Below are 24,901 nucleotides of genomic sequence, written 5' to 3'. Positions count from 1 at the left end.
CCATATCTGGGCACTTGCACAGCTTTTGCCCTCAAAGAGCCCCCCATAGGGTGGGGAAGGACCAACAAAGTCCACCTTGAGCAGGAACCACCAAATGTGCGACCACTCACTCCATGGCTGCCACTGGAAGTCCTCCAAGTAGGGTGGCTTCTATGGGAGACTAGCTAGCAGTAGTCCCTGAAGAAATGTTTCAGGTAATAGTAAATGCAACATTCGAGGTTTATATCTATTTGTGCAATGGTGGCAGCATGGCAAGTTATATTTTCCAGATGGTAGTCTCTGTAACACCCTGTTAAAACAATATGAATTTCATAAAACACTGAGGATAATTTGCCAACATACCTGAAAATCCATTTTTAATTTAATAATAAGGTCAGTACCTCTTTAAGATAATCTTAGTGCTTGATGTGAAACTTTTGAATGCTTTAAAACTAGCCTCCTGATAACATCGGACATTGGTGTTTTTGAGTTTCATTATCTCGGTTAAGGCTTTGGACCGGATGATGAATGTTACCAGATAGCAGGGACTTCTTGAAATATTGGTTTATAAAACTAAATATGTGCAGAGATAGGATAACCGTGCATCTAGTGTTGAAAAGTGTATGTACATCACATTGTAAAAACTTGTACTGCAGCAGATGTTGTATCTGCTTCATCACAAACTAATCCAACAGCTATCAAGAAATATCTTGAGGGAGAAACTTGGTTTTTTTTTTAAACCTGAAATGTTCCTTTTAATTGAAACAAATCTAATTTAATTGAATCAAATGAGAAACCAATTTAATATTGTAACAGGTTTAACTTTCTACCCACCCACCTACTCTTTCTGGCGTGCATGCCAAACCCCTCTGGTGTGCGCGCCACCCCCTCTCTCTGTCCAAGGTCTCTGTGTTAATAAGTCTATGGTACTGATGTTAACTGTACAATTGGATTTCATTTGGACTTGATCTGGGTCCCCAGTCCCCATGGTAACCAGGTCACATTGGGTTAACACTAGGCAGAACTAACAGGAGGTCACATACCCCATTTCACCTTGAATTAAAAGAAACAATTAAAAACATAACCATTTTATAAAACCACACACTGTTTATTTTCCTTTAATTCACCATGTAATAAATTACTTACTTGAATTTGAACACATTCCGTGCCTACAGAAGTGGGTGAAGTATTATTTACATACCTGGCCCTGGCTAATGTCCAAAGTATGATTCTATATTGTATTTAATGTCCTTTATTCCATGGGCCGGTGCAGACTCAGTGGGCTGAATGGCCTCCTACACTGTAAATTCTGTGATTTTGCTTTGCATTATAAGATAGAATTGTGCCTATTTATTTACCAGCCAATAATGCCTTCAACCATGACATTTGGAATTAGCATTTCTTCCTCAGTGTGACGTGAACTATGCTGTTTGAATTTGAAGTTTGTATATTTATCTGCTGTTTCCTGGCCACACTGGAATATTGATCACTTTGACTGGGCTTCTTTTTACAGTTCAGCTCGATAATGTAGATGTTAATCGACTAAAAGAAATTGAGGCAACTCTCAAGAATGCCAAGAATCAGATGAAGGAGAGTGATTTAGAACGGAAGTTGGCAGATTTAGAAAAGGCTGAAAAAGAGCAGGCTAATGCGATAATTACCTATGAACAAGACATTCGAGATATCCTGGAAGACATCAAAAACCTTGAAGACATCAAACAAACATTACCTCCTGGCTGTTACAATACCCAGTTTCTGGAGACCCCATAGTCACCTTATTGGTCACCATGCCCTACCCAAAATCTAAAGTGACACTGTACAGAAATTGCCTTATTACCAAATTCTTTTCAATGTCTGACACACAATATTAAGTATTCCAAGGCTCATAAATGAAACTCCTCAGGCATCAAATGCAGCTGCTTGGATGAAGCGCAAGATTGTGGACATTGGGGTGGGTGCGAGTGACATACCTACATGGCAAGCTACTAGGATCCTGGATGAACCAAGTCCATGCTGGAGAGACAATCTGAGAAAGCCACACTCCAAGCACCTGATTTTAAGTCACTCCACACCATTAGACTTGTGAGACTTTCTACACGATGGGCAGATACAGACTCTTTCTGCAATGAGAAAGCAGAGGGTCTGCCTTAAGTATAATGGTGGTTAAAACAAAAACAAAAAATGGCTATTAATGTAGGTTTGCCTCTCCTGCTGCTGGAGGCATTGGTTCTTTATTGCATTCACATCATGAGTATTAACATGGCTTTATATTCTAGGGTACTGTACTATTTTTCACTTTTAAATGACCAGACTAGCTGTGAAGGATTATGAATCGATAACATATTAACATTTAAGTTTTTACCACATCACATCCTAACCACATTGCTTGTAGAGTAGCAATAAGCCACTTTGTGAACAATGTTTGCAGTATTCACCGGGTTAAGTTACCATGAAGGCTGGTCTTCTCATTAGAAAATGGAATTAATTATGCAATGCTAATTTCCCCTGCTCCCTCCTTCCTTTACTTTCAGCTACTTTGTGAATAAGTGAAAGACCCATAACAGTGTCTTACACAGTGCATTTTAAGTGGACTACACTATATTTCCATTCCCAAGACTGCTGCTTCATCTATGTCAAAGTCAAAAGCAGAACCTATTTTTTACAGCGACACTCTATGCAACTTTGTACATTGCGTAGCAAAAGAAAATAAAATTACCTGATACACTGGTGCTATTAATTATTTCAAATGTTATATTTTTGTGTGAATGTTTTTTTTATCATGGAATAGTATGAGGACATGTTGAGTCTCTTTTTGTGTAAATATACTCCTTAAATGTTTCAGGATTGGCTCTGTGAGTTACCTTCCCACCCTCAAGATCCTGTCATCAATAGTAACCATATTTTAGACCTGCTTCTGATTGCCTTGCATATTTCTGTGGTATTCTGCTTGCTTGTATACACAGCTTAGTTTTTATTTTCTGTTTAGGGCTCCTGCTCTTTAAATTCAGTTGGTGTTCAATCACCTCAAGATTATTACTGATCTGGAAATGTTGTTTACAACATTCAAATTGGGTTATTTTGAATGCTTCCCTTCAACCACTCCCACCCGCCTGTTCCAACTTTCCTATCCAAGCATGTTCAAACACAGTGTTAAGCTATTGTTTTTAAAGCAAGGGTATATGCCCTGCATTTTGCCCAGATGAAAATTCATAAATTAAGTCTGTTATACAAACCTGAGAGAACAGCGTTTTGGCGGTCAGAGCTGTTATTTTTCCAACACGTGCTTTGGTGGAGTAAAGGCTGTGTGTACCCTTTGCCCTTTATCCTGACAGTGCAATACCAGCCAGATTGACTTGCCTCTGCAAACTGGCTATGTAAAATTTAACCAGTGTTTGCCTGTTTCATTTTTGTTTATAATACTTTTAAACCAACTTAATGCGTGTAACTCCTATCACTGCTGAACATTATTATTGCTAATTACTTAATCATTTATAATTGCACATTTAGTGCCTGAAACTATCACTGAATTTGTTTTACTATGAAGAGTGCAGGCTTTATCTAATAAGCACTGGGCAGGACTAGGGTTGCATGCTCTTTCCCAAATATCGTGTCTGAAGCAAGGTGCTACATCTCTACTTTGAAGTTTTACTATTAACAGCCTCTCCTGACACTGTACTTCACAGATATAGCAGGTTTTTTTCTTTTTGCAACAGTAATACATTCTTATTATTTATCGTGTAAGGAAGTCAATTAATCAAATGTATGAGGTTAACGTCCTACCAATAGAAAAGACATGCACAGAATGATCGACGTTATAGTGTGGAAAAAATACAACAAACTCCAGGCATATTCCGCCATGAGAACTAGATCCATACTGTCTTGTCCTTTGCCTTTTGTTTTTAGCCTTTTGCCATAAAATGTCATCATACTGTTGGGAAAGACGTGCAACACTTATACAATTTTATGTATAAAACAGTATTTCTTATTTATAAGACGCAATATTTGTAATCTTTATCCAGGTCTCCTTTTGTGTGTTGCACATTCTTTTTATAATGGTGTGACTTGAGAACACTTCTTTCCTTAAGACCTATTTTGACCCCACACAGTGGCCAAAATGCCTAGCAAATTATTGTTTAATATCATTTTGCCTGTAAATCAAATTGTACCATTTAAATAAATAAAAACGTGGTATTACAGGAATCCTGTTTACATGGATTGTGTTATGTTTTCCTAAAATGCTTCTTCATCCTACATTTTAGCATTTTGTTGAGTAGCTGTGTTAATCAATAATTAAGATTTTTATTTTGGTTTTCATCTCTACTCACCTGAAGGTGTTGCCTTGGTGGAAGTAAAGCATGGTAAGTGGCCAGAGGAGAGTTAGAGTCTGTAAAGTGGGTGGTGTGCAGTACGTTAGAATTGATGGTCTGCAGCTCATCAGGTAACAGGAGATGCGTGTAGAGCGGGAAGTTAGAGCACCAGGACAAATATTTTTGCCTTAAGATGTAAATTGACATGCCTTTGAGAGAGCCTTTTAATTGGACATCTCCCTTAAAATTATCCTGGGAGGTGTGATGAATGTAGGAATTTCAGATATATTCTATTATATGTAGTTGATGAAGGGAGGGTTAAAACCCTGGGTTAGTATGTGACTGCTGCAGTCATGTTTTTTTAAAAAATCATGGTTTGAAAGGCAGCAGGCTTTTTGGAGACGGGTACAATTAAAACATCGTAAAGCTGGGCAGATGGAATTTTGATTATATAAAGAGATACTCCATGGAGAGTACATCATAAGAGACATTGGGCGGGATTCTCCGTTCCTGAGCCAAAGTGCTGATGCCCACGGAGGATCCGTGGAGTTCCACATCGGAAAAATCGGTGCCCCCCCCCCACACTGATTTCGCTACTGGTGAGAGGCTAGCACATGTGGCATGTGGATCACCCACAGAACACGCACAACGGTGGGGAATTCGCCAGTCCTATGATGGGCAGGCGCAGGGCTGACGATCTGCAACTGCGCGTAAACTACACCCCCCACACACCCACCGATCGTGACCGGATAGATGGCCCTGGTTTTGCTGGACTGCATCCCCATCCACCCACAGCCCACCTCCTGGCTACCCCCCACTACTCTTTGCCCCCCCCCCCCCCCCCCCCCCCCCCGGCTATTCTCTGCCCAATTGCGTTTCCCGATTTTGGCGTTGGCCAACAGAGAATCCTGCCCTATGTTCTTAACCCCTTCAGGACATGCCTTTTCACCAAAACTAATATTCTCAATCAATACTAACGCCATCCTCCTTCACTCCCTTATCCTTCCTGAACACCTTGCATCCAGGGGTATTTAGTAGCCCTTTTCTGAACCAAGTTTCCGTTATCGTTCAAACATCCTGGGAAGGATTCTCCGTCCCGCCGCATCAGTTTTCTGGTACTGCGCGCCTCGGCCGGCAGCGGGATCCTCTGTCCCACCAGCTGGCCGATGGGGTTTACCATTGTGGGCACCCCCACGCCATTGGAAAATCCGTGGGTGAGTGTGCGTTGCCGGCAAAACGGAAGATCCCGCCGATGGAGAATCCAGCCCCCTATTTTCATGTGGGTATTTGCACTGGAGGTCTTGTGACAAAGTGAGTACCATCCCTATCTCTGAGCAAGAAGCCACAGGTTCAGGTCTCACTCCAGGAACCGCTAGGTAAAAGAGATGCATTCAAACATGGCCAGACAGGGTGGGTATCAATCTGCAAATCCAACAATCCTTTTGCGGAGGTGACTAGGTGTGCAGATGAGGGCAGCGCTGTTGATGTAGTCAACATGGACTTCCATAAGGCTTTGACAAGGTCTCACATGGGAGACTGATCAAGCAGGCCATAGTCCCTTCCCCCACCTCGCTTCTGTTTACCAATGAACTTCAAGGAGGTCAGAACCCATGAAAATTGGATCCAAATTTGGCTCCGTGGTTTTAAGGTCGAGGTTGTTGGTTGGAGGTTGTTTTGTGACTGGAAGCTGGTATCCAATGATGTACCACAGGAATTGGTGCTGATTCCCTTGCTGTTTGTAATTTATATTAATAATCTGGACATGAAAGTAGGAAGTATGATTGAAGTAAATAGTGAAGCGGAAAACCTTAGATTACAGACAGGCTGGTCAGATGGGCCGAACAGTGACAAATGAATTTAACCCTGAAAAGTGAGGTTTTGGATGGACTGGCAAGGGAATCCACAATGAGTGATCGGTCGCTAAGAAGTACAGAGGACGACTTCCGGGTGCGGCGATGACCAGCTGAGTCGCACGTTTCGGCACCTCCCGTTGGAACGGACTTTTGGGCTCTTATTAGGAGCCCCAACGGCAATTTTTAACGACCAAAATCACTGTGCGGTGAAATAGAAGGGAATCCCCCCGGATATATATGGAAAAAGGAGAGGATAGCGGCCGGATTGCAGTGGATCCTTTGGAGCAGCGGCAAGGAAGGGAAGCTCGAAGCAAGGTGGCGTCGGAAGGTGGCCGTTTGGTATGGGGCCCGGAGCAACAAGAGTTCCTGCGGCGCTGTGTGGAAGAGCTGAAGAAGGAGGTGTTGGCCCCGATGCTACAGGCAATTGAAGGGCTAAAGGAGGCACAGAGGACCCAGGAGCTGGAGCTTCGGGTCGTGAAGGCAAAGGCTGCTGAAAATGAAGATGAAATACAGGGCCTGGTGGTGAAGGCAGAGATGCACGAGGCACAGCACAAAAGGTGTGTGGAGAGGTTGGAAGCCCTGGAGAATAATTCGAGGAGGAAGAATTTAAGAGTCCTGGGTCTTCCCGAAGGCGCTGAGGGGGGCGGACGTCGGGGCATATGTGAGCACGATGCTTCACTCGCTAATGGGATCGGAGGCCCCGACGGGCCCTTTGGAGGTGGAGGGAGCTTATAGAGTTCTGGCGCGAAGACCAAAGGCTGGAGAAATACCTCGAGCCATAGTGGTGAGGTTTCACCGCTATAATGACTGATGGTCCTAAGATGGGCGAAGAAAACTCGGAGCTGTAGGTGGGAGAACGCGGTGATTCGCGTATACCAGGATTGGAGTGCAGAGGTGGCGAGAAGGAGGGCAAGTTTCAGTCGGGCTAAGGAGGTGCTTCACAAAAAGAAGGTTAAATTTGGAATGTTGCAACCGGCGAGACTGTGGGTCACATACCAAGGGAAGCACCACTACTTTGAGACGGCAGAAGAGGCGTGGACATTCATTGTGGACGAGAAGCTGGAATAGTCTGGCGAGAGAAAGAGCTTCTGGGATAAAGTGGTGGGATGATTATGAGAGACGAGGAAGGGGGGGGGGGATGATTTTTCAATTTGTTAATTTTTCAATCCTGTAACTTTTCTCTCTTCCCCTCGTTGGGGGGGGGGGGGGGGGGGTGTATGAGGAACTGTGGGCACCGGGTGGGAAGGAAAGGGGAAGGAGAAGGGAACTGCGCCATTAGGGGCGGGGCCGAGTGGGAAACGCTGGAGTTGCTCCCGCGCTATGGTAATTATGGCGGGAACAGGGACGCAGGAAGGAGGGGGCCACGCACAGTGGGGGCCAAGGACAAGGGGGGAAGCTGAGGTCAGCCAGAGTTCGCTGACTTCTGGGAGCAACATGGGGGGTGTAATTACGCTAGAGGGGAATCTAGCAGGGGGGGGGGGGAGGGGAGGGAGTTAACTGGGTTGCTGCTGCTAAGGAGAAGGGGGAGCTGTTATGGGGCGGGGTGGTCGAGACGGGAGGGCACCGTCGGTGGGATATACGGGTACTTTGGAACCAGGTAAGGAGGTGGGTTAAAAAAGGGGATGGCTAGTCGACAAGGGGGGTGGGTAAAGAGCCCCCCAACCCGGCTGATCACGTGGAACGTGAGAGGGCTGAATGGGCCGATTAAAAGGGCACGGGTACTCGCACACCTAAAGAAATTAAAGGCAGATGTGGTTATGTTGCAGGAGACGCACCTGAAACGGACAGACCAGGTTAGACCAGGTAAAGGATGGGTGGGACAGGTGTTTCATTCAGGTTTAGATGCGAAGCATAGGGGGTGGCTATTTTAGTGGGGAAACGGGTACTGTTTGAGGCAAAGACCATAGTGGCGGACAGTGGGGGGTAGATACGTGATGGTGAGTGGCAGATTGCAAGGGGAGGCGGTGGTTCTGGTGAACGTATACGCCCCGAACTGGGATGATGCAAACTTCATGAGGCGTATGTTGGGGCGTATCCCGGACCTGGAGGCGGGAAAGTAGCATTGAGGGGCTCCAGGAAGTGAAGGGGAGTACTCAGGGGAGGAGAAGAACACCGGGTATCATTGTATGCAGATGATTTATTGCTGTATGTTGCGGACCCAGTGGAGGGGATGCCTGAGATAATGCAGACACTCGGGGAGTTTGGGGAATTCTCGGGGTACAAATTGAATATGGGGAAGAGTGAGTTGTTTGTGGTGCATCCGGGGGAGCAGAGTAGGGGAATAGATGATTTACCGCTGAGGAAGGTAACAAGAGACTTCCGGTACTTAGGGATTCAGATAGCCAGGAGTTGGGGAACCCTACATAGGCTAAATCTAACACGATTGATGGAACAGATGGAGGAGGATTTTAAGAGATGGGACATGGTGCCCCTGTCACTGGTGGGTAGGGTGCAGGCGGTCAAAATGGTAGTCCTCCCGAGATTCCTTTTTGTGTTTCAGTGTCTCCCGGTGATGGTCACGAAGGCTTTTTTCAAGAAAATAGAGAAAAGTGTCATGAGTTTTGTGTGGGCTGGGAAGACCCCGAGAGTGAGGAGGGGTTTTTTGCAGCGTAGCAGGGATAGGGGGGGACTGGCACTACTGAGCTTAAGTGAGTACTATTGGGGCCGCCAATATCTCAATGGTGTGTAAGTGGATGGGAGAAGGGGAGGGAGCAGCGTGGAAGAGATTGGAGATGGCGTCCTGCAAAGGAACCAGCCTACAAGCACTGGTGGCGGCGCCGTTGCCGTTCTCCCCGAAGAAATACACCACAAGTCCAGTGGTGGTGGCAACGCTGAAAATTTGGGGGCAGTAGAGACGGCATAGGGGAATGACGGGAGCCTCGGTGCCATCCCCGATAAGAAATAATCATAGGTTTGTCCCGGGGAGAATAGATGGGGGATTTAGAGCATGGCAGAGAGCTGGGATTGCGCAACTGAGGGATCTGTTCTTAGACGGGACGTTTGGGAGTCTGGGAGCGCTGACGGAAAAATATGGGTTGCCCCAAGGGAATGCATTTCGGTACATGCAACTGATGGCTTTTGCGAGGCAACAGGGGAGGGAATTCCCGCAGCTCCCGACGCAGGAGATTCAGGATAGAGTGATCTCAGGGACATGGGTGGGGGATGGTAGGGTGTCGGATATATACAGGGAAATGAGAGACGAGGGGGAGATCATGGTGGATGAGCTGAAGGGAAAATGGGAAGAAGAGCTGGGGGAAGAGATTGAAGAGGGGCTGTGGGCAGATGCCCTACGTAGGGTAAACTCTTCGTCCTCGTGCGCCAGGCTTAGCCTGATACAATTCAAGGTTTTGCACAGGGCGCGTATGACCGGAGCAAGGCTCAGTAAATTTTTCGGAGTAGAGGATAGGTGTGGGAGATGCTCGAGGAGCCCAGCAAACCACACCCACATGTTTTGGTCATGCCCGGCACTGCAGGGGTTCTGGGTGGGGGTGGCGAATGTGCTTTTGAAGGTGGTGGGGGTCCGGGTCGAGCCAAGCTGGGGGTTGGCTATATTTGGGGTTGCAGAAGAGCCGGGAGTGCAGGAGGCGAGAGAGGCTGATGTTTTGGCCTTTGCGTCTCTAGTAGCCCAGCGAAGGATATTGCTTATGTGGAAGGAAGCCAAACCCCCGGGCGTGGAGAGCTGGATAAACGACATGGCAGGGTTTATAAAACTAGAACGGATAAAGTTTGCTCTAAGGGGTTAGGCTCAAGGGTTCACCAGGCGGTGGCGACCATTCATTAACTACCTCGCAGAACGATAAAGGAAATGGGAAGGTAACAGCAGCAACCCGGGGGGGAGGGGGAGGGGGAGGGTGGGTCCTCAGGGGTGTTTTTGTATAGATATTTGTACTTGGTTATGTATATTGGATTGCTTGATTTTATTATTTGGGAGAGCTATTATTTTTGTTATGGCAGGTGCCATTTAGTTTATATATTATTTATTTATTTGTTAAAAACGGTCACTGTTATTTATATTGTTTTATTGTTGTAAAAAGGGGAAAACCTTTGTACTGTTTTGTTTGGCCGAAAAATTTGAATAAAATATATATATTTTTTTTAAAGTACAGAGGACCCAGAGGGACCTTGGGGTGAATGTCCCAAGATATCTGACGGCAGTAGAGCAGATAGATAAGGTGGTTAAGAAGGCATATAATAATATTGCTTATTGGCATAAGTAGGCTTCAATGAAGTTACTCTGAAAAGCCCCTAGTCGCCACTTTCCGGCACCTGTTCGGGGAGGCCGGTATGGGAATTGAATCGCGCTGCTGGTCTTGTTCTGCATTACAAGCCAGCTGTTTAGCCCACTGTGCTAAACCAGCCTCCATGGGCTCCTTCCCTTTAATAATTCAGGCACATAATATCAGAACAGGGAGGTTATGATGGAGCTGTATAGAACACCTGTTAGGCCACATCTAGTGTGTAGTTTGGTTGCCACACGATTAGGGAGAATGTGATTGCACTAGATGCAGAGGAGATTCACCAGGATGTTGCCTGGGCAGGAGCGTTTCGGCTATCGAGAGGCTTTTTGGGCTGGGGTTCTCTTTCAAGCAGAGAATGCTGAGAGAGGACTTGATAGTGGTGTACAAAACTTTTTTTTCAATAAATTAGAGTACCCAATTCATTTTTTTCCAATTAAGGGGCAATTTAGCGTGTTCAATCCACCTACCTTGCACATCTTTGGGTTGTGGGGGCGAAACCCACGCAAACACGGGGAGAATGTGCAAACTCCACACGGCCAGTGACCCAGAGCTGGGATCGAGCCTGGGACCTCGGCGCCGTGAGACTGCAGTGCTACCACTGCGCCACCGTGCTGCCCTCTGGTGTACAAAACTATTAAGGACATAGATAGGGAGAAACCTTTTCCCTTGATAGAGGGGTCAATAACAAGGGAACATAGATTTAAGGTAAGGGGCAGGAGATTTAGACGGGATTTGTGGAAAACCTTTTACATCCAGAGGGTGATGGGAATCTGGAACTCGCTGCCTGGAAGGGTGGTAGAGGGGGGGAAACCCTCAAAACATTCAAGAAGCATTTAGAAGAACATTTGAGACGCCATAGCTTACAAGGCTACGAATCAAGTGCTAGAAAATGGGATTCAAATAGATAGGTGCTTGATGGTCAGCACAGACATGATGGGCTGAAGGGCCTCTTATGCTGTAAAACTGTGACTCTGATGCATCTAAAGTGGCCATGTCCTCTGTTTGGACTTTGCGTTTCAGCAAGTTATTCATCTGTGAAGAACATCCTATCTAATCTTGTATTTGTCTAATAACCACATGTTCACTTTACAGCAGAGGTTAATGGCTGCATCCATAGCTGGAGCCCTGCCTGAAACTTTTATTCCCCTTGGCCACAGGAACTCTGGACATATTTGTCCCTACTCCAGAATTTCAGACTTCTAAAATGATAAACAGTGAAGTGTTCAAAATCTTGAATCCATGCCTTCAGTTTTATTGGCAAATGTATGTTCTTGTCCCAACTCGTAGTACATTGTTCCACTGGCCATGTTCTGTGTTAAATCTTTGCCACATTCCTTGAAGCTGTTTATTTAACCTAATGCCAAAATATTCATATGGAAAGGAGAATATCCTGAAGATTCAGGATTCTTAACATTTGAACTCTGACTTTAATAGAGTAGGAACCATCGGTGCATATGCTGTTTTATTAGGGATATACTTCCGTTCACAGGCAGGTCGGTTGGCCATTAGATAGTCATTCGTAAGGAGCACAGTGAACCATGCAGTGGGGGCAGACAGGAAGTCGACATTCTTCCAGTTACTTCATGGGGTTGAAGGTCTCGTGCCACATTGAAAGGGCAGCAAACAGACATTTAATCCTTGCAAGCCAGGACCTTTGTTTTCGCTGCATGAGAGATTTTTGGAACTACAACTGTTGTCAACCTCTCCACCCGTCATCTGGATCCCTGGAGCTGTTGCTATCCCTTCTCCACTTGTCACCTTTGTATCCTTGCAGGTGCTGCTATCTCGGCCCCTTCCCTCCTCCCTCGCTTCCCCCCTCCTACCTTACCCTCTCCCTCCACTTCCCCACCTCTTTCTCCCTACCTCTCCTCCTCTTCCCCCTCCCTCCCTCCTCTGCTTCCCCTCTCCCTCCACCCTCCCTCTGGTCCTCCTCCCTCCTTCAACTCCCTCTCCCTCCCCCTCACCCTTCCTTCCCTCTCATCCTCCCTGCTCCCCTCCCTCTCTTGCCCCCTGCTCCCCTCCCTCTCTTGTCCCTTGCTCCACCCTCTCTTCCCCTCCCTCATCTCCATTCCCCCCTCCCTCTCCGCTAACTCCCTTTCCTCCCTCCCTACTCTCCTTTCCCCTACCCTCCCTCCTTTCCATCCTACCCCCTCATCCATCCCTTCCCCTCCCCGTTCCTTTCCCTTCCCGTCCCTGTGTCTTTCCCTTCCCCTCCCCATCCTTTTTCCCCTCCCTGGCTCTCCCTCCTTTCTCCCCTACATCTCTTTCACCCCCCTGAGAGCACCCTATCCTATACTGTGTGTGGCAGTAGCTGCGGGAATTCCACCACCTGCCGTCTGGCAAATGCCCTTACCTGTAAGTACCTGAAGGTGTTCCCCGGGGGGTGCCCGTACTTCTCCTCCAGGTCACCCAAGCTCGTGAACTTCCCATCCACAAATAGGTCCCCCAACTTTCGTATCCTTGCCCAGTGCCACCCCGAAAACCCTCCACCTGTTCTTCCTGGGGCGCACCGGTGGTTCCCCCTGTTTTTGAAAACTCACCACTGTTCTTAGAAGTCCCCCTATACCAAATAGGGCCGATATTCTAAATGATGATCAGGGATTCTCACTCCCCGACTCTGATGCAAGCTTCAGTGGGTGCTATTCAGATCAAACTATATTTTCAAGTTATCCCCTGGTATAACCCATACCTTCACCGAAGATTTCATCTACTTACCACTTAGTAGCATTGCTAAGTAAGTAAAGTAGACTAATAACCACTGTTTCAGGTTAAAACTTTTAAGTTATTTTATTATATTTCTTTTTCTCTTTTTAAAAGATGCAATCACTGTCTTTACAGGAAGGTAAAAAGATCTTGCTTCTGGATCCTTCTGGTTGGTTGAAGGGACCTTCAGGCCCAACTTGACAATCAATCGTCTTTAAAGTCTGGTCATCTTTAGATGTATCAGCTATTTTAGCTCGGCTGCTTTGCCCTGTCTATTTCCCATGGCCGAGCTGACTGTGACTAGCTGCTTGTTCCTTCTCTGCTTCTCTCTCACTCCCTCTGAGCTCTGGTTCTGGATCTGGATCTGGATCTGATAGTTCCTGCCCTGCTCTCGAGGTTTATATTTGCTTACTAACAATTACGTTTTTTGATGTTATTGTAAAGTAACTCTTATTTTCTTTGATTGTAAAAAGGAACTTTGATCTAAAACAGTCTAATCCAATGAAGTATACATTTTGACATGACTTCACCTCATTGATCTGATTACATTGATCCTTTGTGATGTTCAAAATGCTTTGGTTTCAATAGGTGCTACTTTTAATTCCTGTCATTTCTATAGTTTTATTTTCCAATTGTGTCCTCAGCTCAATTTTGACTTTGATTTATACTTTGATATTATGTTTCTCGTAGACTGATAAACCTGGTATTAGCAAATTTTCACACCTAGAACCTCATCCATTCTTTTCCAGATCCTTACTAAGTTAGTTACTTTCAATGAAGGTGTGAGCCATTGTTTTTGGCTTCATTCAAAATCCTGTTTGTCTTGTTTGCTGAGCCTGCTTGACCAAGGCTATCTGCATTTTACAATCCTTCCCTGGCAGCTGCTGTTAACCCTTAGTGGGATCTTTCCCTACATTCTCTCATGTTTCACTCAGACCAGATATTGCCAGACTTCCATGTTTCAAATGACACGTTTTTCCATATTATCAATTACACCCCGTAATGGGGTCCACGCCGAGGCCCCAACTTCCCCCCCTATGCCTCCTCCACTGCCTCCAAATTTTGAGGGCTGCCACCACCACCGGGCTCGTGGTATACCTCCTTGGAGGGAATGGCAGCGGCGCCGTTGCCAGCGCCCCCAGACTCGTACCCACACAGGACGCCGTCTCCAGCCTCTTCCATGCAGCCCCCTCCCCCTCCATCACCCACTTGCGCACCATCGTCGCAATGGCGGCCCAGTAGTACCCACAGAGGTTGGGCAGTGCCAGCCCCCCCCCCCCTAATCTCTACTCCGCTCCAGGAACACCCTTCTCACCCTCGGATTCCCTCGCGCCCACACAAACCCCATTGTACTCCTGTTAACCCGCCTGAAAAAAGCTTTCGGGATAAACACAGGGAGGCACTGGAACAGGAACAAAAACCTTGGGAGCATCGTCATTTTGATTGACTGTACCCTACCCGCCAAGGACAGCGGCAACGCGTCCCACCTCTTGAACTCCTACTCCATTTGCTCCACCAGCCTTGTAAAATTAAGCCTATGCAGGGCCCCCAGCTCCTGGCCACCTGGACCCCCAAATACCTGAAGCTCCTCTCCGCCCTTTTTAGAGGGAGCTTGCCAATCCCCCTCTCCTGGTCCCCTAGCTGAACTACGAACAGCTCGCTCTTCCCCCATATTGAGCTTGTACCCCGGAAAGTCCCCAAATTCCCTCAGGATCCTCATTACCTCTGACACTCCTCCCACCGGGTCCGCCACATACAGTAGCAGGTCGTCAGCATAAAGCGGCACCCTATGTTCCCCACCCCGCACCAACCCCCTCAGTTCCTCGACTCTCTCAGTGCCATAGCCAGGGGTTCAATCGCCAGTGCGAAGAGCAGGGAGGACAGGGGACACCCCTGTCTCGTCCCTCGGTGCAACCGAAAGTACTCGGACCTCCTCCTATTTGTGGCCACGCTCACCATCGGGACCTCATACAACAGCCTAACCCACCTGACAAACCCCTCCCCAAACCCAAACCTCTTCAGCACCTTCCACAGGTACCCCCACTCTACCCTATCGAAGGCTTTCTCCGCGTCCATCACCACCACTATCTCCGCCTCCCCCTCCCTCGCTGGCATCATGATAACGTTCAAAAGCCTCCGCACATTCGCGTTCAACTGTCTCCCCTTCACAAACCCCGTCTGGTCTTCATGGATGATCTGCGGCACACAATCCTCAATCCTCGTGGCTAAGACCTTCGCCAGCACCTTGGCATCGACATTTAGCAAGGAAATCGGTCTGTAAGACCCACAGTGCAGGGGATCCTTGTCCCTCTTCAGGACAAAGGAGATCAGTGCCCGGGACATCGTTGGGGGTAAAGCCCCACCCTCTCTTGCCTCATTAACGGTCCTAACTAACAGCGGGCCCAACAGGTCCATATATTTTTTATAGAACTCGACCGGGAAACCGTCCGGCCCCGGTGCCTTCCCCGCCTGCATGCTTCCTATCCCTTTGATCAGCTCCTCCAGCCCAATCGGGGCCCTCAGTTCTGCCACCAGTCCCTCTTCCACCTTTGGAAACCTCAATTGGTCCAGGAAACGGTCCATCCCTCCCTCCTCCCGTGGGGGCTCGGATCGGTACAATTCCTCGTAGAAGTCCCTGAAGACCCCATTGATGCCAACCCCACTCCGCACTACGCTCCCTCCCCTGTCCTTAAATCCCCCGATCTCCCTCCGAGTCCCGCTTCCGAAGTTGATGCGCCAGCATCCAGCTTGCCTTTTCCCCATACTCGTAGACCGCCCCCTGGACCTTCCTCCACTGCACCTCCGCCTTCCTGGTGCTCACCAGGTCGAATTCGGCCTGGAGGCTGCACCTCTTCCTCAACAATCCTTCCTCAGGCTCTTCCGCATACCTCCTGTCTACCCTCACCATCTCCCCCACCAGCCTCTCCCTCACCACCGCCTTCAGTGCCTCCCATACCATCCCCACTCTGACCTCCCCGTTGTCGTTGGTCTCCAAGTACCTCTCTATACTTCCTCGGACCCGCTCGCTCACCACATCGTCCGCCAACAGCCCCACCTCCAAGCACCACAGCGGGCGCTGGTCCCTCTCCTCCCCCATCTCCAAGTCCAACCAATGCGGGGCGTGGTCCGAAATGGCTATTGCCGAATACTCGGGATCCTCTACTCTCTATCAGCGCCCGACTCAAAATGAAAAAGTCGATTCGAGAAGACGCCTTATGGACATGTGAGAAGAATGAAAATTCCTTCGCCCCCGGCCTTGGCAATCTCCAAGGGTCCACCCCTCCCATTTGGTCCATAAATCCCCTCAGCACTCTAGCCGCCGCCGGCTTCCTACCCATCCTAGACCTGGAGCGATCCAGTGCCGGATCCAACACCTTGTTAAAGTCTCCCCCCATTATCAGGCCCCCCACTTCCAAGTCTGGGATCCGACCCAACATACACCGCATAAAACCCGCATCGTCCCAGTTCGGAGCATACACATTGACCAGTACCACCCTCTCTCCCTGCAACTTGCCACTTACCATTATGTACCGACCGCCAGCACGGTAGCATTGTGGATAGCACAATATTTTCACAGCTCCAGGGTCCCAGGTTCGATTCCGGCTTGGGTCACTGTCTGTGCGGAGTCTGCACATCCTCCCTGTGTGTGCGTGGGTTTCCTCCGGGTGCTCCGGTTTCCTCCCACAGTCCAAAGATGTGCAGGTTAGGTGGATTGGCCATGATAAATTGCCCTTAGTGTCCAAAGTTTCCCTTAGTGTTGGGTGGGGTTACTGGGTTATGGGGATAGGGTAGAGGTGTTGACCTTGGGTAGGGTGCTCTTTCCAAGAGCCGGTGCAGACTCGATGGGCCGAATGGCCTCCTTCTGCACTGTAAATTCTATGATTATGATGATGATTATCTGCCACAATGCTCGACGCCTCGAATGACACCTTCTTTCCCACCAAGATCGCCACCCCTCGATTTTTGGCATCTAGCCCCGAGTGAAACACCTGACCTACCCACCCTTTCCTCAGTCTTACCTGGTCTGCCACCTTCAGGTGTGTCTCCTGGAGCATAACCACATCCGCCTTGAGCCCCTTCAGGTGCACGAACACGCGGGCCCGCTTAACCGGCCATTTCAGTCCCCTTACATTCCAGGTTATCAGCTGGATCAGGGGATAACCTGATAACCCCCTCCCCCGCTGACTCGCCATGACCCCTCCTCGGCCAGCCACGCGCCCGCACCCCACACCCGGCCCGTTCCCCACAGCGGCATACCCCCGTCTCGACCCCCGCCACTCGCTCCAGGTCCTCCTTGACCTTAGCAGCAGCAACTCGATTTCTCTCTCTCTCTTCTCTCCCCCCCCCCCCCCCCTGGCTAGGACCCATCCTATGGCTAGGACCCATCCTAGCTGGTTTACTCCCCCCATTGCACTTCCGCAAGTCAGCTGACTCCTGCTGATCCCGGCCACTTTCGCCTCCCCTTCGACTCCTCCCATTGTGGCACACCCTCCCGTCCCCATCCATAGGCTCTCCACCTCCGTTCTAAGCGCGGGAAACAATCCTCACTTCCCCGCCACGGCCCCGCACCCCCCTAGTCTTCGGTGCGGGAAAAACCCCGCGCTCTCCACCTACCAGGCCCCGCCACCAACCAAAACAGTGCCCAGCCCGCCCCATCCACCCTCCCCAAACCGAAAGAGAAAACACAGAGAAAAAGAAACCCAAAACAATGCAAAGATGCCCCCCCGCCGCTCTCTTCCCCCCCGCCCGAACAAAAAATAGGCATAGCATATCCACCGCAGTCCCCAATCGCCCATCCCGACCCTCAGTCTGTGTCCAGCTTCTCGGCCTGAACAAAGGCCCACGTCTCCTCCGGTGACTCAAAATAATGTTGCCGGTCCTTGTAGGTGACCCACAGTCGCGCCAGCTGCAACATGCCAAACGTCAACCCCTTCCTGTGCAGCACCGCCTTTGCTCGATTGTACCCGGCCCTCCTCTTCGCCACCTCCGCACTCCAGTCCTGATATATTCGAGCCTCTGCGTTCTCCCACCTGCTGCTCCTTTCCTTCTTGGCCCACCTGAGCACACACTCCCGATCGACGAACCGATGGAACCTCACCAGCACCGCCCACGGAGACTCGTTAGCCTTTGGCCTCCTCGCCAACACTCTATGGGCCCCTTCCAGCTCCAGGGGCCCCTGGAAGGACCCCGCTCCCATCAGCGAGTTCAACATGGTGACCACATAGGCCCCCACGTCCGGCCCCTCCAGCCCCTCCGGGAGGCCCAGAATCCGCAGATTCTTCCACCCCCACCGATTCTCCATCTCCTCGAACCACTCCTGCCATTTCTTGTGGAGCGCCTCGTGCGCCTCCACCTTTACCGCCAGGCCTAAGATCTCGTCCTCATTGTCAGAGATCTTTTGTCAAGCCTCTCGGATCGCCCCCCCTGGGCCCTCTGTGTCTCCAGATTATCAATAGAAGCCTTCATCGGCTCTAGCAGGTCCGTTTTAATCTCTCTGAGGCAGCGCTGGATACCCTCCTGTTGCTCCTCCGCCCACTGCCTCCACGCTGCCTGGTCTCTGCCCGCTGCCATTTTGTCCTTCTTCCCTCCCTTCTTCGGGTCCACCACCACCTTTTTTGTCGCCCCGCTCCTAGTTAAAGCCATATACTGACAGGGAGCTGTTATTAACTCCTTCCCACACCGGGAAACGTCGAAGTGCCGTTGGGGGCCCTGAAAAGAGCCCAAAAGTCTGTTTTTGCGGGAGCCACCGAATGTGCGACTTAGCTCCGCATAGCCGCAACAGGAAGTCTCAAGAGGGAATCCTTTTGACAGTGTTCGCTTCACCAATCTGCCGCAAAAAGTCTGTGGAAACTCCTGAAAAAGGTCTGAGAGTCCGTTCCAGACGGGAGCTGCCGAATGCGCGACCTACTCCTCCATGGCCGCCACCGGAAGCCTCGTCCCCGCTTCTTCAATGGCCTTGGTGAAATCTTTTCACAGTTGTTCCATCTGCTGCTAGAATTCACCTTTAATAAAGGCCCTCAAGTCAGCTTGAAGCCTTTAAGCTTGTCCTTCCCCCGCCTGCATGCTGGAAGAGGCGTTTGTCTTTCCTGCAGCTCCAGCCAAACCTTTTACTGTTTCTGCCAGGTCTGGTAACCAAGAGACATACCATTCCTGCGGGACACAGTCGGGGGAATGTTGCAGTCTTCTTCCCACACCGGGAAATGTCGAAAAAACTCTGTTGCGGGCCCTGTAAAGAGCCCAAAAGTCCATTCCAAGCAGGAGCTGCCGAACATGCGACCTAGCTCTGCATAGCTGCAACCGGAAGTCTCAGGTACAGGCTGCCTTAAAGACTGATGTCCATTAATCATCCATGGATAAAAAATATAATGGCAAAAATAAAAGAAAGAGAAAATAAAGGAAGAAATATGGAGTAAACCGGAAACACTCTTACAATAGTGTAACGTACAAAATTGTTGAAAGGCAGAAAATGGTTTCAGTATTTCTGCCTTTTGAATCTGCTTAACTAACTTCCCATAATGTTGTTTTAGAATCAGTATCACTCTTACTGCATACCTGACCTCTGCATTCAACAAATCTGAGCACCTGTGATTTTTGCTCCTTTCAAAGCCATCTGGCAAACCTACGTAAACAACGACCTAACTCCTTTTTCAAAACTATGGTTATTTCTGTGATTGAAACAAGAGGACGATAGTTGTAAACCTTGCGAATTATATCTCTTCTTTGGCTTTGTCGAATCCTGGGGGTATATTTTACTCAGCATATGTACAAAATCAAAGCAAAGTCTTTTACTAAACTCTCATTTTAAATAAGATCTTGTTTGATGATTCTGGAGCCTTGGAAGGTGACATGCCTGCAATCTTCCTTTTCCATTATTATTATGCCAAAAACAATCTTTGTTTGGAGATTGGAAATTGTCACCCACCACCAATTTTCTAATCCTAATTGTTCTGCATTTCATTAATCCTACCGTATTTCTAGGGCAGCACGGTGGCGCAGTGGGTTAGCCCTGCTGCCTCACGGCGCCGAGGTCCCAGGTTCGATCCCGGCTCTGGGTCACTATCCGTGTGGAGTTTGCACATTCTCCCCGTGTCTGTGTGGGTTTTGCCCCCACAACCCAAAGATGTGCAGGCTAGGTGGATTTGCCATGCTAAATTGCCCCTTAATTGTAAAAAAAAAAATATGAATTGAGTACTCCAAGTTTAAAAACAAAAGAAAAAAAAATCCTGATGCATTTCATGGCTTCCAAGTATGAAATTCATGGGGATGATATCATCGCGTTGATTTGAGCTCCTTAGCCAGCTGGTTTGCAAAATCTCAGATAAACTGAGCAGGTGTGAATGTTCCCAATGTGAAATGCGTAGGGAATAACCACAGACAAATTAATAAATATTGGGAAGATTCAGAACACTTGGGTGTTGATGCCCTGTCATTTCCAAGTAGACCTGCCATTTGCTACCAAACTATCACTTGGCAAGGTGAAACAGCAAAGTGAGACAACTCCGTGCTAATTGACATCTCTCACTAAATAGGTGAACAGTGCCGAGGGATTCAAACAGAGCACTACTGATATGTTAGTAAGTTTAGTGATCTGATAGTTCAATGAGGGAGGGTAGAGTTGTCTTGTTGAGAGCACAGAACTGTTGATCTGCCTTTTGTATGCTATGTCACCAGCCTGCTGCTTTTTATGCTGTATTTACCATGTTGAGATGTCTCAAAATCCTAGACACAGCTGCTATAGGATCTACATGAGATGCTGCAGAGTTTGATGAGCTTTAATTTAGCTTTAGGTGCCGCAGAATTCCAATGCTCCAATTATATTTAAATCCGTGACAATTCATAAAATATGCTTCTCTTAACTTTACACAGCAGAGGAGGTGAACTCCCAATCTTTGAACAACATTTCTATTGGGCTGGATTCTTCCTGGTAGAACTGAATAGCATACAATTGATGTTTCTGTTGGGGGTGCTATTCGTTCCCCATTCAGCACATTTGGGCTAGCATTCTGCCCATGTGAATTACGAGCAATTCCCATTCCTGCTGGCGCCTGCTTCGCTGGGGCTGGAATTCGCTCCAGAGAGCCTGACGAGCTGGAGCTGCTTCTAAGCACAGCACTCACCACGCACTCTCATTCCAGCCAAGAAGACGGCTCGGAGAAGACAGGCCCCCAATTTTGTGCAAGTGAAGTGGACTTTGTGGGCAGAGGAGAGACGTGCTGTTAGGTAATTTGGACATTCTGAATTCTCGCACTGTGTACCCAACAGGAGCTGTGAAGTAACAGTGCTTCACTTTATTTACACTTTACAGGGACTCCAACCTACAAATCTAAAGAATCCTGAACTCTCCAGAATGTGCCTTCCTAATCCATATAGGTCGAGTGAAGGACTGAGGGAGAGGGCAGGCGGAGTGAGGGACCGAGGGAGAGGGCAGGGGAGTGAGGGACCGAGGGAGAGGGCAGGTGGAGTGAGGGACCGAGGGAGAGGGCAGGGGGAGTGTTGGACTGAGGAAGAGGGCAGGGGGAGTGTGGGACCGAGGGAGAGGGCAGGCGGAGTGAGGGACCGAGGGAGAGGGCTGAGGGACTGAGGGAGAGGGCAGGCGGAGTGAGGGACCGAGGGAGAGGGCAGGGGGAGTGTGGGACCGAGGGAGAGGGCAGGGGGAGTGTGGGACCGAGGGAGAGGGCAGGGGGAGCGAGGGACCGAGGGAGAGGGCAGGGGGAGCGTGGGACCGAGGGAGAGGGCAGGGGGAGCGTGGGACCGAGGGAGAGGGCAGGGGGAGCGTGGGACCGAGGGAGAGGGCAGGGGGAGCGTGGGGCCGAGGGAGAGGGCAGGGGGAGCGTGGGGCCGAGGGAGAGGGCAGGGGGAGCGTGGGGCCGAGGGAGAGGGCAGGGGGAGCGTGGGGCCGAGGGAGAGGGCAGGGGGAGCGTGGGGCCGAGGGAGAGGGCAGGGGGAGCGAGGGGGCCGAGGGAGAGGGCAGGGGGAGCGAGGGGCCGAGGGAGAGGGCAGGGGGAGCGAGGGGCCGAGGGAGAGGGCAGGGGGGAGCGAGGGGCCGAGGGAGAGGGCAGGGGGAGCGAGGGGCCGAGGGAGAGGGCAGGGGGAGCGAGGGGCCGAGGGAGAGGGCAGGGGGAGCGAGGGGCCGAGGGAGAGGGCAGGGGGAGCGAGGGGCCGAGGGAGAGGGCAGGGGGGAGCGAGGGGCCGAGGGAGAGGGCAGGGGGAGCGAGGGGGCCGAGGGAGAGGGCAGGGGGAGCGAGGGGCCGAGGGAGAGGGCAGGGGGAGCGAGGGGCCGAGGGAGAGGGCAGGGGGAGCGAGGGGCCGAGGGAGAGGGCAGGGGGAGCGAGGGGCCGAGGGAGAGGGCAGGGGGAGCGAGGGGCCGAGGGAGAGGGCAGGGGGAGCGAGGGGCCGAGGGAGAGGGCAGGGGGAGCGAGGGGCCGAGGGAGAGGGCAGGGGGAGCGAGGGGCCGAGGGAGAGGGCAGGGGGAGCGAGGGGCCGAGGGAGAGGGCAGGGGGAGCGAGGGGCCGAGGGAGAGGGCAGGGGGAGCGAGGGGCCGAGGGAGAGGGCAGGGGGAGCGAGGGGCCGAGGGAGAGGGCAGGGGGAGCGAGGGGCCGAGGAGAGGGCAGGGGGAGCGAGGGGCCGAGGGAGAGGGCAGGGGGAGCGAGGGGCCGAGGGAGAGGGCAGGGGGAGCGAGGGGCCGAGGGAGAGGGCAGGGGGAGCGAGGGGCCGAGGGAGAGGGCAGGGGGAGCGAGGGGCCGAGGGAGAGGGCAGGGGGAGCGAGGGGCCGAGGGAGAGGGCAGGGGGAGCGAGGGGCCGAGGGAGAGGGCAGGGGGAGCGAGGGGCCGAGGAGAGGGCAGGGGGAGCGAGGGGCCGAGGGAGAGGGCAGGGGGAGCGAGGGAGGGGGGGGGGGGCAGGGGGAGCGAGGGACCGCGGGAGGGGGGGTGGGGCAGGGGGAGCGAGGGACCGCGGGAGGGGGGGTGGGGCAGGGGGAGCGAGGGACCGCGGGAGGGGGGGGTGGGGCAGGGGGAGCGAGGGACCGCGGGAGGGGGGGTGGGGCAGGGGGAGCGAGGGACCGCGGGAGGGGGGGGGGGGGGTGGGGCAGGGGGAGCGAGGGACCGCGGGAGGGGGGGGGGGGGTGGGGCAGGGGGAGCGAGGGACCGCGGGAGGGGGGTGGGGCAGGGGGAGCGAGGGACCGCGGGAGGGGGGGTGGGGCAGGGGGGAGCGAGGGACCGCGGGAGGGGGGGGGGGGTGGGGCAGGGGGAGCGAGGGACCGCGGGAGGGGGGGTGGGGCAGGGGGAGCGAGGGACCGCGGGAGGGGGGGTGGGGCAGGGGGAGCGAGGGGCCGCGGGAGGGGGGGTGGGGCAGGGGGAGCGAGGGACCGCGGGAGGGGGGGTGGGGCAGGGGGAGCGAGGGGCCGCGGGAGGGGGGGTGGGGCAGGGGAGCGAGGGGCCGCGGGAGGGGGGGGTGGGGCAGGGGGAGCGAGGGGCCGCGGGAGGGGGGGTGGGGCAGGGGGAGCGAGGGGCCGCGGGAGGGGGGGTGGGGCAGGGGGGAGCGAGGGGCCGCGGGAGGGGGGGTGGGGCAGGGGGAGCGAGGGGCCGCGGGAGGGGGGGTGGGGCAGGGGGAGCGAGGGGCCGCGGGAGGGGGCCAGGGGGAGCGAGGGCCGCGGGAGGGGGGCAGGGGGAGCGAGGGGCCGCGGGAGGGGGGCAGGGGGAGCGAGGGGCCGAGGGAGGGGGGCAGGGGGAGCGAGGGGCCGAGGGAATGGGAATGGTTGTGCGATTATGTGGAAGGGGGTTTGATTTGAAGTGGGGTGTTGGGGGTGGTGGCTGGAGAGGTGGGACAGGGCAGCAGAGCTGCCAGTAGCCAGGCCTCTTCGTTGCCAAATCGGGTGGTGATGAGGATGTCCCATGTGTGATGGCCCTGGTTACATTTTGGATGGCCTGCCCTGCCAGCTCAGACTTTGCACCTGATCGCCCAGGACAACCTCTTCATCTTCCTCGTCAGATGAGGTCTGGACGTTCTTCCTCCTCCAGCATGTCACTCCTCTGCTGCACGATGTTGTGCAGGATGCAGCAGGCTAGCATGATGCTCGAGACCCTCCTGGGGCCATAATGGAGAACCCCACCAGAGTGGTCCAGGCATTGGAAGTGCATCTTGAAGATGCCAATGCATTGCTCAATGCACTCCTGGTTGCTGTATGGGCATCATCATAGCGGGTCTCTGCGTCATCTGGGGTCTCCCGCACAGGTGTCGTCAGCCATGGCCTCAGTGGGTAACCCTTTCACCCAGGAGCCAACCCCTCATGTGAAGGTGTAATTCAAAAGTTGTTGGGAACCTCAGATTGCACCAGGATGTAGGTGCCATGCATGCTGCCTGGGTATCGGGTGCATGATGTGCACACCAACTGCATCTTCAGGGAGTAAATGGCCTTCCTATTGATGAAGGGCACCCCTGTTGAACTGAGGGGGATGTGCATTCCAATGATCACCACCAAGACCTGGGCATGCCAGCAATGGTGGTGAATCCTGCTGCCTGGGTATCCTGGTGGGCCTAATCCAGGTTAAAGGTGATATTGTCTGACGCCCAGGGACTTGGGCATCCATTACAGTGCAGATGCACCTGTGCGCGGATGGTTGTGAAATCCCCATAGGCCCCCGCTCGAGCCCTGGAATTATCCAGATGCATAAAGGTTAAGGGCAACCATCACCATGACAGCCACTGGGAGCAGGTGTCCTCTTCCAAACCAGGTGCGGCACCATTTGGCACAGGTGGCACACGGTCTCCCTGGTTAGCCGAAGACGGCGGCACAGGCGGTCCGGCAGGCCCACGAAGGGACAGG

The 24,901-nt window shown here is 51.7% G+C and overlaps 1 protein-coding gene across 1 annotated transcript in view; it reads left to right on the top strand.

Moving 5' to 3' along the window:
- Positions 1–4,179, top strand: part of lamc1 (laminin, gamma 1) — a 368,639-nt gene extending 364,460 nt beyond the window's left edge. Inside the window, exon 28 of the mRNA XM_072511236.1 lies at positions 1,493–4,179. Coding sequence (XP_072367337.1) covers positions 1,493–1,749 — 257 coding nt within the window. The 3' untranslated portion in view covers positions 1,750–4,179. The remainder of the gene's footprint in view (positions 1–1,492) is intronic.
- The last annotated feature ends 20,722 nt before the right edge of the window (positions 4,180–24,901 follow it).

Source organism: Scyliorhinus torazame, chromosome 7 (genome assembly GCF_047496885.1).
Source record: "Scyliorhinus torazame isolate Kashiwa2021f chromosome 7, sScyTor2.1, whole genome shotgun sequence".
NCBI classification, from domain to species: domain Eukaryota; kingdom Metazoa; phylum Chordata; class Chondrichthyes; order Carcharhiniformes; family Scyliorhinidae; genus Scyliorhinus; species Scyliorhinus torazame.
The sequence above is the reverse complement of the archived record's forward strand: the minus strand, read 5'-3'. Positions and strand labels throughout refer to the sequence as shown.